At 32.3% G+C, this 15,228-nt stretch overlaps 1 protein-coding gene across 4 annotated transcripts in view; it reads left to right on the top strand.

Moving 5' to 3' along the window:
* The window catches only part of LOC145285787 (uncharacterized), a 233,046-nt gene that overhangs the window by 193,125 nt on the left and 24,693 nt on the right, over window positions 1-15,228 (top strand). The window contains exon 1 of one of the 4 annotated variants that reach the window (XM_080134154.1): window positions 9,396-9,538. The exons of 1 other annotated variant lie outside the window; for it this stretch is intronic. In XM_080134154.1, the coding sequence (XP_079990280.1) occupies window positions 9,499-9,538 (40 nt within the window). In that variant the 5' untranslated portion in view covers window positions 9,396-9,498. Of the gene's footprint in view, window positions 1-9,395; window positions 9,539-9,848; window positions 9,874-9,897; window positions 9,922-15,228 lie in introns of those variants that run through there. 2 more of the 4 variants (XM_080134155.1, XM_080134157.1) reach the window with 2 other exon arrangements.

The following is a 15,228-nucleotide window of genomic DNA, read 5'->3' as shown; positions in this document are numbered from 1 at the left end:
AATTTTTCAGTTCACCAGGATAAATAAGAATAACTAGAAAAGAAGCAAGATTACGACGTAATCTTATTAGACGAGAACGTTTGATTAGTTTAAACGTAAAGAAACAGATTAAGATTTCTTAAAAGAAAATTAAAGAAAAAAAGAAAAAACATTTACTGAACTTGCATTAAGTTTGTATAACACATAATTTTGTGATAGTCGTAGTTCCTGAGGTCAATGCGAACATTTGTAACTCAAGGGTCTAACCTAAAGCTATGATGTGCGCCTCTCACTAAGCAATGCCTTGTTTTACTAAACAAATGTGATATTTTTATTGTAATCTACATGAATTAGAATTATCGAAATTTAATGAAAACATTTATTCACTACATTTTTAAAACAATAGATGTTGACACAATTATTTGTTCGAGTCAAATTAACATCTATACGCTGTATATTTTCGGGTTTTTCGCTAATATTATTAAAGCAATGTCTGCTTATTCAAAACCATATTCAAAATAAGATGTCTATCTATTAAAGTGAGAATGTGTGTGTGTTTATCAACCTATACAGTTGCCGAAATTTTGACTAACAGACTTGAAATTTGGTACATAATGCATTCAGACGTGGAAAATATTTGATTGATCTTCATCCGGATCAAAAGCATTGCTAAGGAGGCAAAATAAAACAAAATGGTACTTGGTGGGGGGGTCATCGGTATTTAACTGTTTATCAACTGTTTCACGAGGTTTGAAAACACTTTTTTAAGTCGTGGCAAACTGGTCTAATGGTTATCGTTCTTGACTCATTGTCTTTATGTTTTGGTTTCGATCTCAGCTCGAGTATTTTTTTTTTGTTACTTATAAGAAGTAAACTGTTCAGAAATAAACATAATACTCGTATGCATATGTCTTAGTTTCTTTTCTGTTTTCACAAATTCATTTTAAAAAGAAATTAAACGTTACATTTAATACCTGGTAAATCTGCGTACCTCTTCTAGTAAAAAATAAAACTCCCAAAGTTTATCGAACGCTGGCATTTCCCGACGCAATATCGGATTTAACCCGGCCGCTCTATTCAAATGTTGCTAGTTCTAACTCGGCATGTAACTATTTCTGGATTATAAAGTATCCTTGAGATAATGAAATTTTAAATTAGAATTGTATGGCACTGGCTTACTTTACGTCTGTATCATAGTAAAACATAAATTATCTTATCATCGGTTAAGCAACTTTTATCTTGTTCAGTATTTATATTAGTAACTATTTGGCACTAATGGCTGTCATGACGGAGTCGTTACTATATCACTTCCTCTGTTTGAGATACGCGTCATTTTATTTTATTTATTTCTGATAGAACTGACAAATTATATAGGTTAGTAGAATGTCGACGCAAAGATAATCTCTAGATCATAGCATACTATTTAAAAGATAGGAAATAATAAATCAGATATTTAATTAAAAAAGGTTTAATAATTTGTGAGAGGGTAGTGCTCCCACGACTGATTATTTAAAATACAAAAAGGTGCGTTTAGGACAACGGCTTTATAAATTACGATTGGATAAAAATGCTGAGAATAACTGCTCCAGTGAAAGGAGTTGTGTATGATGGTTATATCAATGCGGTTCGTGGGAAAATTTGGACATGAGTTAGTATATAAAAGAATAATAACAATATTACAAGAAAGTTTCAATCATATTACGTTTATTTACGAACATAATGTAATGGTAGTTGTTGATATCTCTAATTTTCGAGAGTAGTGTGTCTTCGTTATGGCTGAAAATATACATAAACGTATACAACTGTTCTTTTGTCTGTTTTATTTTTTATATATTTATTTCTTTATTTCCAGAAGTCAGTGCTGTAGACTGGCTGTCAAATCAGTTTCCAGGATAGGAATTTTGATGGATATTAAGCATTATTGGAAATTATTGCAGTTTTTTATTTAATTTATATAAATGAATTATTTTTGCATATTACGCTTGAAGTGTGTATTTAGGAATTACTGCTGTCTTAGTGTCGTGTAATATTCGTTTTAGGGTAAATTAAATAGTCTAAGGGAGACTACTCTAGGTGTGCATAGATTTGGTCCCCTGTCAAAGTGTCAATATGTATACGCGTCAATATGTATACGTGTACACGCCTTCGTATATCTGCGTACATACACATGCACATGCAAACATGTACACATTACATATATACATGCATATATTATTTTATTTTAATAATTGAATTTTTTATCTTATCACATTTTATTTATTGATTCATTTTCTTAAAATTATAGAAAATTCGTGTCCACGGCGTTTCCTACGAACTGCATTTATATAGCCGTCAAATGTAACTCCTTTCATACTACGCACACTGTTTCAAGCAAACCACAACACCCTTCTCAAACTGTTCCAGTGTTTGAATGACTCATAAATTCATTATATTATACATTATTCGCACGCATTTTCACGAACGTCTATCAAGCATAAATGATTATACCGAGAGAAAAGGAGATATAAAAGTCTGTATGAATAAAGTATACGCATACACTTATATATATTTAGCAATTAGTATAAAATAATCGTATAGTGACATTTAAAGATACATGTCTAAAATAATAAATGCAGTTCGCTCCATACTTTGACCCTAGCTGTCAACTAGAACTGCTCACCCTAAATTATGTCTACAAATGAGAATAGTTCACAGGAAAATAACAACTTCTGAATATATCTGCACACACAGACGTACACAGGCGTTAGAAGACATGCTCATACGCATATGTAAAAATGTCGAGTTCTTAGTACATAAAATTGTTTTGTTTCCTATATCTCTCTCCTGTTCTCCTTTTCATGATCAAGTATTCATATATATATATGGTTGGTTGTTTTTGTTTTACGGCATATCAACCTTTTTCAGGTTATTTTGAGGACCGATTTTTAATGGAGTATATTTGTTTGTTTTTTTTTAATTCAGATTCTATTCAACCCATAGTTGGGACCCTAACAGGTACTACCACTACGGATCAGAGTGGACCTGGGAGCAATGGCAATTAAAGGGAGGCTCCACACTCCCCACGGCCCGCAAGGTGGGACCTCACCGTCGGATATAGTTTTAGGTCATATCCAGGACCTACATATATATATATATATATATATATATATATATATATATATATGTGGGGGGGGTTTATTTACTATGCATATGTAAAAATGTGTGTGTGTGTGGGGGGGTGTTTATTTACTATGCATATGTAAAAATGTCGAGTTTTAGTACATAAAATTCTTTTGTTTCATATATGTCTCTCTTACTTTCCTTCTCATGATCACGTATTCATGTGTCTATATATATATGTGTGTGTTTATGTGTGTGTTTCTGTATGTGCTTGTGCGTGTGTGTGTGTGTGTGTACTTACTATGTATACGTAAAAGTGTTGAGCTTTTAGTACATAAAACTCTTTTCTGTTTACTATATCTTTCTTGTGCTTATGATCACGTATTCATATATTCACACACACACACACACATATCACATATATATGCATATATATATATATGTGTGCGTGTACTTATCAACATACATAAAAACTGTATATCCACACTCTCAATCCCATACAATTATCTATCACTCATAAACTTACACACAAACCGATACACATGCATGTCCTCATTTGTGCTCAGATACAAAGTCTGTCGATTATTATTGCGCCCAAGCGTCCTATTTTAAACACACAGGCACAGCTGTTTCGCTCTATCACAGTTCTTTAGCGTGGCTACAAACAAGTTGACGCTTTACGTTGAGCTTTACATTATACTCTGATTGCATTATTTCCAATCGAGACCGGGTACAATTATCAAATAACGCTACGTGTAACATACATCTATACTGCCATTTTATTGTTATTTATATATATATATATATATATATATATATATATATATATATATATATATATATATATATATATATATATATACACTACCGATAACTGGAGATAAGCAACGATGAGCCTGGCCAGTACTAGATCGGTGACTATTTGGGAAGTCTAGGTGCTCTATGTATCGCGAGTCAAAGAAAAATTCCAGGTTGATATTTGGGGGCGCATTAATTTACTGCGATGGACGCACCCACAGTATTCGTTAAAGCATGCTTCTATGGAGAAGTTAAGCTCTGGTGTAAAAACCTGCAGTCTACTGTATGCTCTGTCTTATGGCAGCCATTGCACCGACAAATATCAGCAGTAATACCAAAAAGTGTGGTTGGTTTTAGATAAAGCATTCACCACTATGAGCTCATCATCTGTGTGGATTTAATGTATTAGTAAATGCATTAATACTATTAAAAGAAAACTGTGTTCATTTACTGTAGATATATAATAAGCTCAATATGTATAGATATCCTAGAGCTATTTTAATATTGAGTAAATTTGAATTAAAAATCAGTTTTAAATCCACTCGATTGTACGATCGTTTCAGAAACGATGTTCGTTTTATTTAAATTGGCAATAAATATTGACAATAACTTGACAAAAGTTTTGTCCTTTAAGAACAAAGTCTCATCATCAGCAAAAATAGGGAGAAGCAGTACAGACACCAAAATAAAACTAGCATTTTAGTTGTAACGAAGATATTCCTGGAAATATTAAAAAATACAATTGAATTAAAATTAAAATAAAATATAAACTAAGTTATTAATTTTATGCTGATAAATAAACAAAGTGAAATAAAGTAAAATAGAAAATTATGAATAAGGTTAAAAGAAAAAAAAAATTTATATATAAAAATATATACATACCTTTTTATCTCCATTACAAAATCTGTTTCGATTTCAGTCAGTCTATCTTTTGGCATGCTGTTACATTTTGTTTTCTAGTTATATTAATAACTCATCGTTTATATTAATTTTGTCAAATTATTGTCAATATTTATTGTCAATTTAAATAAAAGTGGATTTTGTTTGTTTTCTTTTTGAAACTGGTTTTTAATTCAAATTCATGAATCGTTTTACTCAATACACACACATATAAATATATATATATATATATATATATATATATATATATATATATATATATATATACTTCATTTACTCACATAAAATTAATATACGAAAGTATATATTTATGCGTAAACTTTAAGTATTTACTTCAAAAGTGCTCAATACCTACGCAATAACTCTCCCAATTTTAAGTCTACATACTCAGGGTATTGAGATTTGGGAAAATCTTTGCAATCCGTTTTCGGTAAGAAATTTGGCTGTTAAGGGGTCAAAGTTCAACGATTTGAACTTTGAGAACTCTACTAAATCCCTCTGGCAATTTTAGGTCTAAACACATTAAAAAATTTAGATATAGGTTCCTTGGACATGGATCTAACTTAGTAATTTGATTTGAGCCCAAAAGAATAAATTTTAAGGGGTCATAATAGGGATCGAAGTTAAAAACATTTGACCTCTGCGATCTCTACCAAATTACTCAGACAATTTCTGGTTTAAACATTTGAAATTTTACATAAAGGGTATTCAGAGATAGCGCAAGCTTTTTAATCAGTTTGGGTCGAAAATTTTTAATTACCAATATATAAATGTATGTATGTATGTATGTATGTTTGCACATCTGCCTAAATATTTCGACAGCGCCGACGGATTTTACCAAGATCAGTATCGTTTTGAAGTTTGATCTATTAGACGACAAATATCGAAAAACTGGCTAAAAACATTAATATCTTCACCTTGAACTGGTCACTGTTCTACAGAGTCGCTTTTTTCGCCGATATTTTTGAAAGTTATCATCTCCTTTCGTTTGTCTAGCCTTAAACTTAAGTCACTTCAGATTTGACGGTGGTCATAACAGCAAAGACGTCAGGTTTGTTCCTCGTTTTTTTCTTCTTCTTCTTAGTGGTACGGGGTCGAGCCTGCCTTCCTACTACTTTTTTTTTTTTTTTGCTCAACACATACATCCAAACACCCAGGTAATGCCGGGCAGAAATGCTAGTATCTATATATACACATATATATTTATATATATATATAAAAAATGAAATTGTCCGTCTGTGTGTGTGTCTGTGTATATTTCCCTACACAATAACTCTGTCAATTTTCAGTCTACAGTCTCGAAATTTGATATACAAGTTATGGAGATTTAAGAAAATCTTTCTAATCCGTTTTCGGACACAAATTTGGCTGTTAAGGAATCAAAGTTCAACGATTTGACCTTTGAGAACTCTACAAAACTCCTCCGACAATTTTGGGTCGAAACACATGAAATTTTAGATATAGGTTCCTTGGACATGGATCTAACTTAATGACATGATTTAAGCCCAAAACAATAAATGTGAAGAAGTCATAATAGGGGTCAAAGTTTTAAAAAAAAATTGACTCTGCGGTTTCTACCAAATTCTCAGACAATTTCTGGTCTAAACATTTGAAATTTTACATAAAGGGTATTCAGAGCTAAGGCAAGCTTTTTAATCTGTTTGGGTCGAAAATTTGAGCTACCAATATATAAATGTATGTATGTATGTTAGCATGTCTGCCTAAAACTTTCGACAGAGCCGACGGATTTTCACAAGATCAGTACCCTTTTGAAGCTCGACCCTTCAGACGACAACGAAAAATTGACTAAAAACATTAATTTCTTCACCCGCAACTGGGCACTTTTATACAGGGAAGTGTCGCTTTTTTTCACCGATATTTTCGAAAGTCATCCTCTCTTGTCGATTGTCTAGCCTTAATTTAAATTCCAGTTTGATTGTCTAGCCTTATTTTACTTCCAGTTTGACGGTGGTCGTAACAGCAAAGGCGTCAGCTTTTTCCTCGTTCTTTTCCTCCTTCACGATACGGGTTCGAACCTGCCTTCCTACTACGTCTTTTGTTTTTAGTTCAACACACACCTCCAAACACCCGGCCAACGTCGAACACCCATACTAGTATATCTATAAAAATGAACGCGTCTGTGTGTCTGTGGACATTTCCCTACGCAATAACTCTGTGAATTTTCAGTCCACAGACTCGAAATTTGATATACAGGGTACTGAGACTTAGAGAAATCTTTGTAATCCGTTTTCGGACAGAAATATTTCTGTTAAGGGGTCAAAGTTCAACGATTTGACCTTTGACAACTCTACCAAAACGCCTCCGACAATTTTGGGTCTAAACACATGAAATTTTAGATATAGGTTTCTTGGACATGGATCTAACTTAATAACTTGATTTGAGCCCAAAACAATAAATGTTAAGGGGTCATAATAGGGGTCAAAGTTTAAAAAAAATTGACTCTGCGGCCTTTACCAATTTACTCAGACAATTTCTGGTCTAAACATTTAAAATTTTACATAAATGGTATTCAGAGATAGGGCAAGCTTTTAAATCGGTTTAGGTCGAAAATTGGAGCTATCAATATATAAATGTATGTATGTATGTATGGTTGCATGTCTGCCTAGAAATTTCGACAGAAGCGACGGATTTTCACAAGATGGAATCAGTTGAAGACAAATACCAAAAAAACGGCTAAGAACATTAATTTCTTTACCCTCAACTCGGCACTTTTCTTCAGGGAGGGGTCACTTTTTTCGCCGATATTTTCGAAAGGAATACCCTCTTTTCGATTGTCTCGCCTAAATTAAAACTTACGTCAGTCCCGTTTTGACGGTGGTCGTAACAGCAAAGACGTCAGGTATTTTCCCGTTCTTTCCCTCCTTCACAGTACGGGTTCGGACCTGCCTTCCTACTACCACTTTTTTTTGCTCAACATACACCTACAAACACCCGGGCAACGCTGGGCTGAAATGTTAGTATATATATATATATATATATATATATATATATATATATATATATATATATATATATATACTGTATTACCAAAACCAAGACTTCAAAAAAAGAATTGATAGCAAAAAAAGGGTATTGCATTGTTAGTTAGGCCCTGTCGGTGGGGCATTAAAATACGCCGACTGCCCCCCTACAGGGGGTAAAAGTCCCTCAATGGGGGTCCTGGATATGACCTTAAACTATATCCAGTGGTGAGGCCCCAGCTTGTGGGCTTTGAGGAGTTTAGAGCAACCCTTTAATTACCATTGCTCCCAGGTCCACTCTGACCCGGAGTGGTAGTACCTGTTAGGGTCCCAACTATGGGTTAAATAGAAACCGACGTGAAAACAACAAATATAATATATTAAAAAAAATTTTCTTCAAAATCTTTGTATTCGGTATTAAATAACCCGAACAGGGTTGATATGCCGTAAAACAAAAACAACCAACCAATCAACCAGTCATTGTTAGTTACAATTGTTTCAAGACTAATTGGACAAATTCAAACATTATGGCGTTTGAAAATTTCACATTTGAATTTGTCCAATCAGTCTTGAAACAATTGTAACTAACAATGAAATACACTTTATGTTGCTATCAATTCTTTTTTTTTAAGTCTTGGTTTTAGTAATAGAGTATATGAATGCTCAATTATGAAATAAGATAATTTTGTAGCTTAAAATTTATTGGTATATGAAAATTTACTGAATTATACAAACCCAGTAAAATTCGATAGATTACAAACAACTCTCTCTCTCCCTCTTTCTCTCCTCTCCCTCTCTCTCTCTCTCTCTCTCTCTCTATATATATATATATATATATATATATATATATATATATATATATATATATATATTGAGAAAGAGAGAGGGCGAGAGAGTTTTCGAAGATAATTTATGGCCTGAAGACGTAATCTCCCTTAGCACGGATGATTAAAGAAACATGTATGCGCATATGTAGCCATTAATGTTTGTATAAATAAACAATATATATATATGTATATGTATATAACTAGTTCGCTTAATCACATAAATATATGAAAGTATAAATTTATGCGTAAACTTTAAGTATTTCCTTCAACAGTGCTACATACGTGTATAGAGCTAAGTAACTTACTATGTATATATATATATATGTATATATGTATGTATATGTATATATACATACATACATGTATTTATAGAGAGATAGAGATAGAGATATATATAAAAATTTAAATGTGTACTATGGGCATTTCTCTATTTATATATGTTTTTATTCATCTCTCTATAAATGTATATCTATATAGAAAGATGAATATATATATATAAATAGGTAAATAACATAGTACATCTTTTGAATATATATACATATATATGTGTGCGTGTGTGTAGGTGTGTGTGGGTGTGTGTGTCTGTGTGTCTGTGTGTGTATATATATATATATATATATATATATATATATATAAAGGATAATTATATTTTAACGATTATATTTAAAAAAACAAGATATATATATGCAATTATTCATCTTTATATATATAGATAGATAGATATAGATATATATTCATATATATATATATATATATATATAGATATATATAAGAATGCGTGTGTGACTGTGTAATTACATGGACTTACATACATGTAATACAGTCATCAGCAGACTTCAGTAAAGTGACGTCAGCAAGAGGCATATGTTTTGATAAATGTGAGAGAATAAAGTTCACAAACTATTATCTTCAAAATGGAGCGGCTTTTAATAGGACTCATCCTCTCGGTGTCTGGTAGGTTTATTTTTTGACACAATTATTTGTTAATGCTTATATATATATATGTGAATATTTGAAACCAATGGCTACTTTATGATAGGCTGACTAAACGCGTAACTACACTAGAAATAAATAAATGTCTTATTATTTTGTCATTAAATTTTTTGTAGTTTTCTTGCAATTTCTAGAATGTTGTAAACTTTTATATATTCATACAAACGAGAAGTAAATTTGAATGAATAACCGTTATGTGACGATATTTGTTTTTTCGTTAGCATTGGTTTCCCAGTTTTTTTTTCAGGTTCTTACATGATTCACCACGTGAAGATTGCGAAGATCCATGAGTGAATGTGAAGCGATAGAACAATCCATTCGAACTTGACACACATAATTCATCAGTATCTGTTCACCATTTTTATTCTTTTTTTGTACATCTGTCAATCAACTTAATACCTATGTCACGTTGTTTGTTGCTTATATTGATTTCTTTATAAATACTAAAGGAATATTTGTTTTCACAAAACTATATTTTGATAAAAAATATTATGTTCTTATTTAATTTCATGCCCAAAGTCACACATTTGTTTCACAGAGTTAATGATTCTCTTTCGAAAAATAACGGGGTTTAAAATATAATTATAACCTTTTTTCCCCCACACATGCAAATTAACGCCGACTTTATATAAAAAATCCACAAACTTACCTCTCTATTTATTGTTTCCTTTCCCTAACCGTCTAAGTAGACGGGATCCCACTTGATCCCCTTACAACATTTTTATTTGCATTTAATTTTCGACCACACACAGTCATGATCATTAAAGATCATTTTATATGACATAATCCTGTTCTCAGATTGCGGTCTGTGAATTATCAATCGTTCAATTTCGTTGTTCTCCGGCCCAGCACTTACATCTTCATCGTCTACATTGGCTACGTGTTTTAAATCTAAAATATGTCGTGGCATTCTATCGACACACGTCGATAAAGGATTGTAACCCAGTAATCACTCCTCCTCACCGGTGTACCGTACATCGTGCGTTCGGTGGTTTCACCAAAACCTTTTCTCATATTTGGGTTCTAGATGGTCCTTTTTCTTCGATTTCTTGGAGTGTATTTCCATTTATTGTTAAAAACCGATTCATGTGGCACTGTGTCCTCTCTCACTTCCTCTCGCTCACACACACACTCACCCCTTCTCTCTTTCTCTCTGTCTTTCTCTCTCTCTCTCTCTCTCTCTCTCTCTCTCTCTCTTTCCCTCTTTGTCCGACTTTGGAAGCCATGTTGTACAAGAATGTGACCTTTTCAAGTGATATCCTTTCTTTCTCGGCTATAGCTTCTGCCGCCCGATAGTATCGCTCCATTCCATTTCCACCGGGCCTATAGGCTACCCTGCAAAAGCGTATTCTATTTTTTTGCATCGCCTGGAGAATTTCAAAGTAAAACACGGTGCGATTGTCCATTATCACCTGCATTAAAAAAAAAACTCGTTCAAGTATTACTTTTTTCCGATTCTTCTACAATTGCAAATATCGATTCAATTATTGACAAGTATGGTACTCTACGAAAGTGTGTTATATCAATAACTGATCTTGTCTAATTTTTTAAAGTTCCAGTTTTCCCAGGATTATGTATATTCAGGGCGGGATCAATCGATTGATATCGAACTTAATTCTTGACCTTCTGAACTTATTTTCGTTTTGTTCTTTTCATCCCATGTTGTTTATGTCATGCACATTTTCTATTTCTCCAATACCTGGACATTATCATTTAATCTCGTCTTTCACAAGTAACCAGTTTTGTTTTTCCTGAAGGCACAAACACTGTACTTATTCGCGGTATAAATTTAGATATTAACTCTCCAAGCATCCCTTATCTCTGCTTCACATTGTTTTTCAAATCCTTTATCCTTGATTTTACAAAGATTCAGCTTATGGGCATCTCCACATCAACTCATAAGTTTAAGTTTAAGTGGTACACTCACTATTAACAATTGTGGTTATAATCGTATTAATTACCACCACTTTTATTGTCGGAAGCGTTCAGTACTTCAGTTTTATGCTGTTTCCGGGTAGATACTGGCGCAGAAGCTCAATTTTGCTTGATGCCGAGGACAATATCTTGCAATGTAACTAAACTTTCCATAATAACTGCAGCACCTTATTTGTTTTCTATGTATCTCCGTACAATCTATTATAAAGTACGGTCATTGGCATTTAAAGCGTTGAATATTTGTTTATTCCTTATTTCTTGGTGTATTGTTTTGTGCACTGTCTTCCATGGTTCACTGCCACTTCTATTATCGGAAGAGGCCATTAGTACGCTCTTATTCTATTGGCAGGGTAGCAATTGACGCAGAAGCCCCTTGCTTGTTTCCCTGTCTTTGACGACAATATCTTTCAATATGGTCAAACTTTCCACAATCGTAGCACCTTACACTAGATATCTACTTACAATACTTTATAAAGTGCAGTCCTTTACATCTGAAATACGAAATGTTTATTGATTCCTCATTGTTCTGTGTTTTGCGTTGTGTGTTCGCTGTCACTGTCTCAGTCCTAGAATTATTTTGCTAAAAGCCGTGCAGTTGGTTATGAGCTTACTCACGTGCATTCTCTCTACGAGAAGTAACTGCTGTAGTGTTTCATATACATCAACTCGGAATCCCGTAATGAAAGCAAGTTTGATTGTATGATCCATCCGTATCCCTAATTATCCTGCTCGTTCAGCCAACGTTTTGATTGTATTGGCACAAACATCAGCTGACTCTCATGTCTACTTGAATAGTGTTAGATTTTCATATGCTCCAAAAGACCATTCGATAAATGCCGTCACTACTCTTATCTCTATCTGATCTGCATGCAATTGGGCTAAATTTCTCATCTCAAAGTAAAGAGCAAGCAAACATCCATAGAGAAAGATTGTTATAGATCTGGCAGGGCCTTAATTTTTTGTAGCTTAGCAACCAGTTGTACTTTTTAACCTATCCAACACAACGCTTTCTCTACTAAAAGATGGTATTCAGTTCTTTCGAAATCTTTGTATTCCATTATCTGTTTATGCAATAAAAATGTCTCAAACGTATTAACTGCTCTTGACTCAATTTGCACCCAATGTATCTGCTCACACTCAATTGTCAAAAAACTCGACTCACTCCCCTTTGTTCTTTTTAAAAATCATTTTTCTATCGCATATGCAAATTAATGCCACGTGTATAAAACGAATCCCAAAACTCACGTTCTTATTTTCTTTTTCCTACCACTAACGACCGAGATGCGATGCCGCTTGTGAGTAATTTATTTTATTGTAGCATTTCTGTATGCCTTTACATTTTCGACAACTGACATTTACACAAATATTACAATTTACATTAAACTTTATGTTAGGAATAGAAAATAATAGCGAAAGAAAATAGGAGGGCATAGTCTTGAAAAACCGTTTATCAATTTTTTTGTACATTTTTAATTGTCTTTCGTAGATTACAGCCTAAAGTTAATTTCCAAAAGGGAAAATAGATATTTGTACATGTGCGTTATTAATTTAGTGAAATAAATTGATTGTAAAAATCGTTTGAAAGATATGTATATATATATATATATACATATATATATATATATATATATAATTCCCTTGTGCCTCATTCTTGTATGCATACACCCTAGTTATCCAACTCTGCCCCCATTTAACTAAATTTTATACTTTGTTATTTATCTCTTTATTTCTATTATTTTATCTTTTTGTCTTTTTACTTTTTTTTATTTTTTTTTAATTTTTACGCCACTCTTCATCCTTTATCCCTTAATTGTATTTCATGTGTTAGTTTTTCCTTACCTTTGTCTCTATCCTTTAATTTTATTTACCGTTTAGCTATTATTATTATTATTATTATTATTATTATTATTATTATTACTAGTATTATTATTATTGTTATTATTTTTATTATTTTTATAATTGTTGTTGTTATTATTATTACTAGTATTATTATTATTGTTATTATTAATATTATTACTATTATTATTATTATTATTATTATTATTGTTATAATTGTTATTATTATTGTCATTGTTATTATTATTAATAGTACATTTCCCCCTATCACTCCACCACGCCAATCATCCACATCCAAAATTCTATTTTATACACCTCCAAAGACTTTGCTACCCTCTCCCTTTTCCTTTGCACTAAATTAAAACCTTGGAACAGGACACCCCTATGTAATCTCTCTTATTACACCCTGCATAGTATACACCCTTTCGCCCTTTCACCTTAAATCATAATCATAATACCCCTCCCAAAATTATACACCACTTCATAGTGCTGTTGCCATCTCGGTTGCATCTGTCAAAAAAATGTCCCTCCATAGATAATAGACATCTTACACAACGATAAAATAGAATTACCATCCATCCGCACTATACATCCACTTTAACTCTAAAACATATACTACATCCATTTAAGACTATGATAAATACCCTATACACCTTTCTACATGACACTTTATATAATACGCTCCTCCTTTATTTAGAATTTGATAACCCCCCCCCATTTTAATTGATCGATTTCGTTCCTCATGAATCCCAAACTAGACGCCGCATCCCCACTGTGTTACCTAGCATCTTCTCTATTCTGCTGATGAGAAGAATAAGGCTTCGAAATTCCTTGGCATAAAGAGTCCCTTTTATCCCCTAACTAATTGTTTGTATTCCCTTATTGAATAAATGAACCAATCTATATTTACCAATATATAGTTTTTGTGACTTCATTTCCCATTCCTATTTTCCTCACATATATATATATATATATATATATATATATATATATATATATATATATATATATATATATATACTAATATTAGATAATTACAGACTTGTTGGGTTAGTCCTTTTTTTATATTATCCAATATGTAATTTCTATCTTTATAACAATCAATCGTTTTGTATTCCTTTCCTTTACAAACGAAAAGTACATCGTGATACTACGATTAATCCCTTGGGTGAGTATATGTTATTAAATAATAATATAAATAATAATATTTTGTTCTACCGTACTCTACCGCCTTTATTTAAAATTGTTCTTATTACTGAGTTGAATTTACGATTAAAGAAAAGGTACGATTTAAAATCGCCGCAAAGCATTTCTTCGTTTGCATATTTTAAAACTAATCATTAATCAGTATCAGCGGACGTGAACACGCACTGATGGAATTTGATAAACGACATTATCATTATTATTTTATTTATTTATTTATTTTCGCATTAGTCCATCGTGGAAATTATTTCTCGTAATATATAATAATCGATAAGGGATTGATCATATAATAATACATACGCAATCTGTATACATTAAAATATGTTTTAACATATTGTACGACCGGACAACGCAGAGTGGCAGTTATTCATATACTGATAAATGTTTATATTATTTAATATAGAATTTATTTCCTGATTATAATCACTCTTTGTTTTTCGCTATTCGTCTCTATTTCTCGTCCTCTATTTTAAGGAGTATTGCTTTATTAAAACAACACTACTAGATAACCTCTGGCTCGTTGGGTCAGTACCTGCTTAGTATATTATTAAATATATAATGTTTTCTTGACTAATAATGTTATCAAATAAGCGAGTACTACAATAAATGTGTCATTCTATTCCATTTCTTTGTGCCATCAAATCTAGACTCCCGGAAACACTATCGGTTGTTGTCGA

This window comes from Euprymna scolopes, chromosome 10 (genome assembly GCF_053919585.1).
Source record: "Euprymna scolopes isolate OS-2025 chromosome 10, ASM5391958v1, whole genome shotgun sequence".
NCBI lineage: Eukaryota > Metazoa > Mollusca > Cephalopoda > Sepiida > Sepiolidae > Euprymna > Euprymna scolopes.
This window is presented reverse-complemented; position numbering and strand designations above follow the sequence as displayed.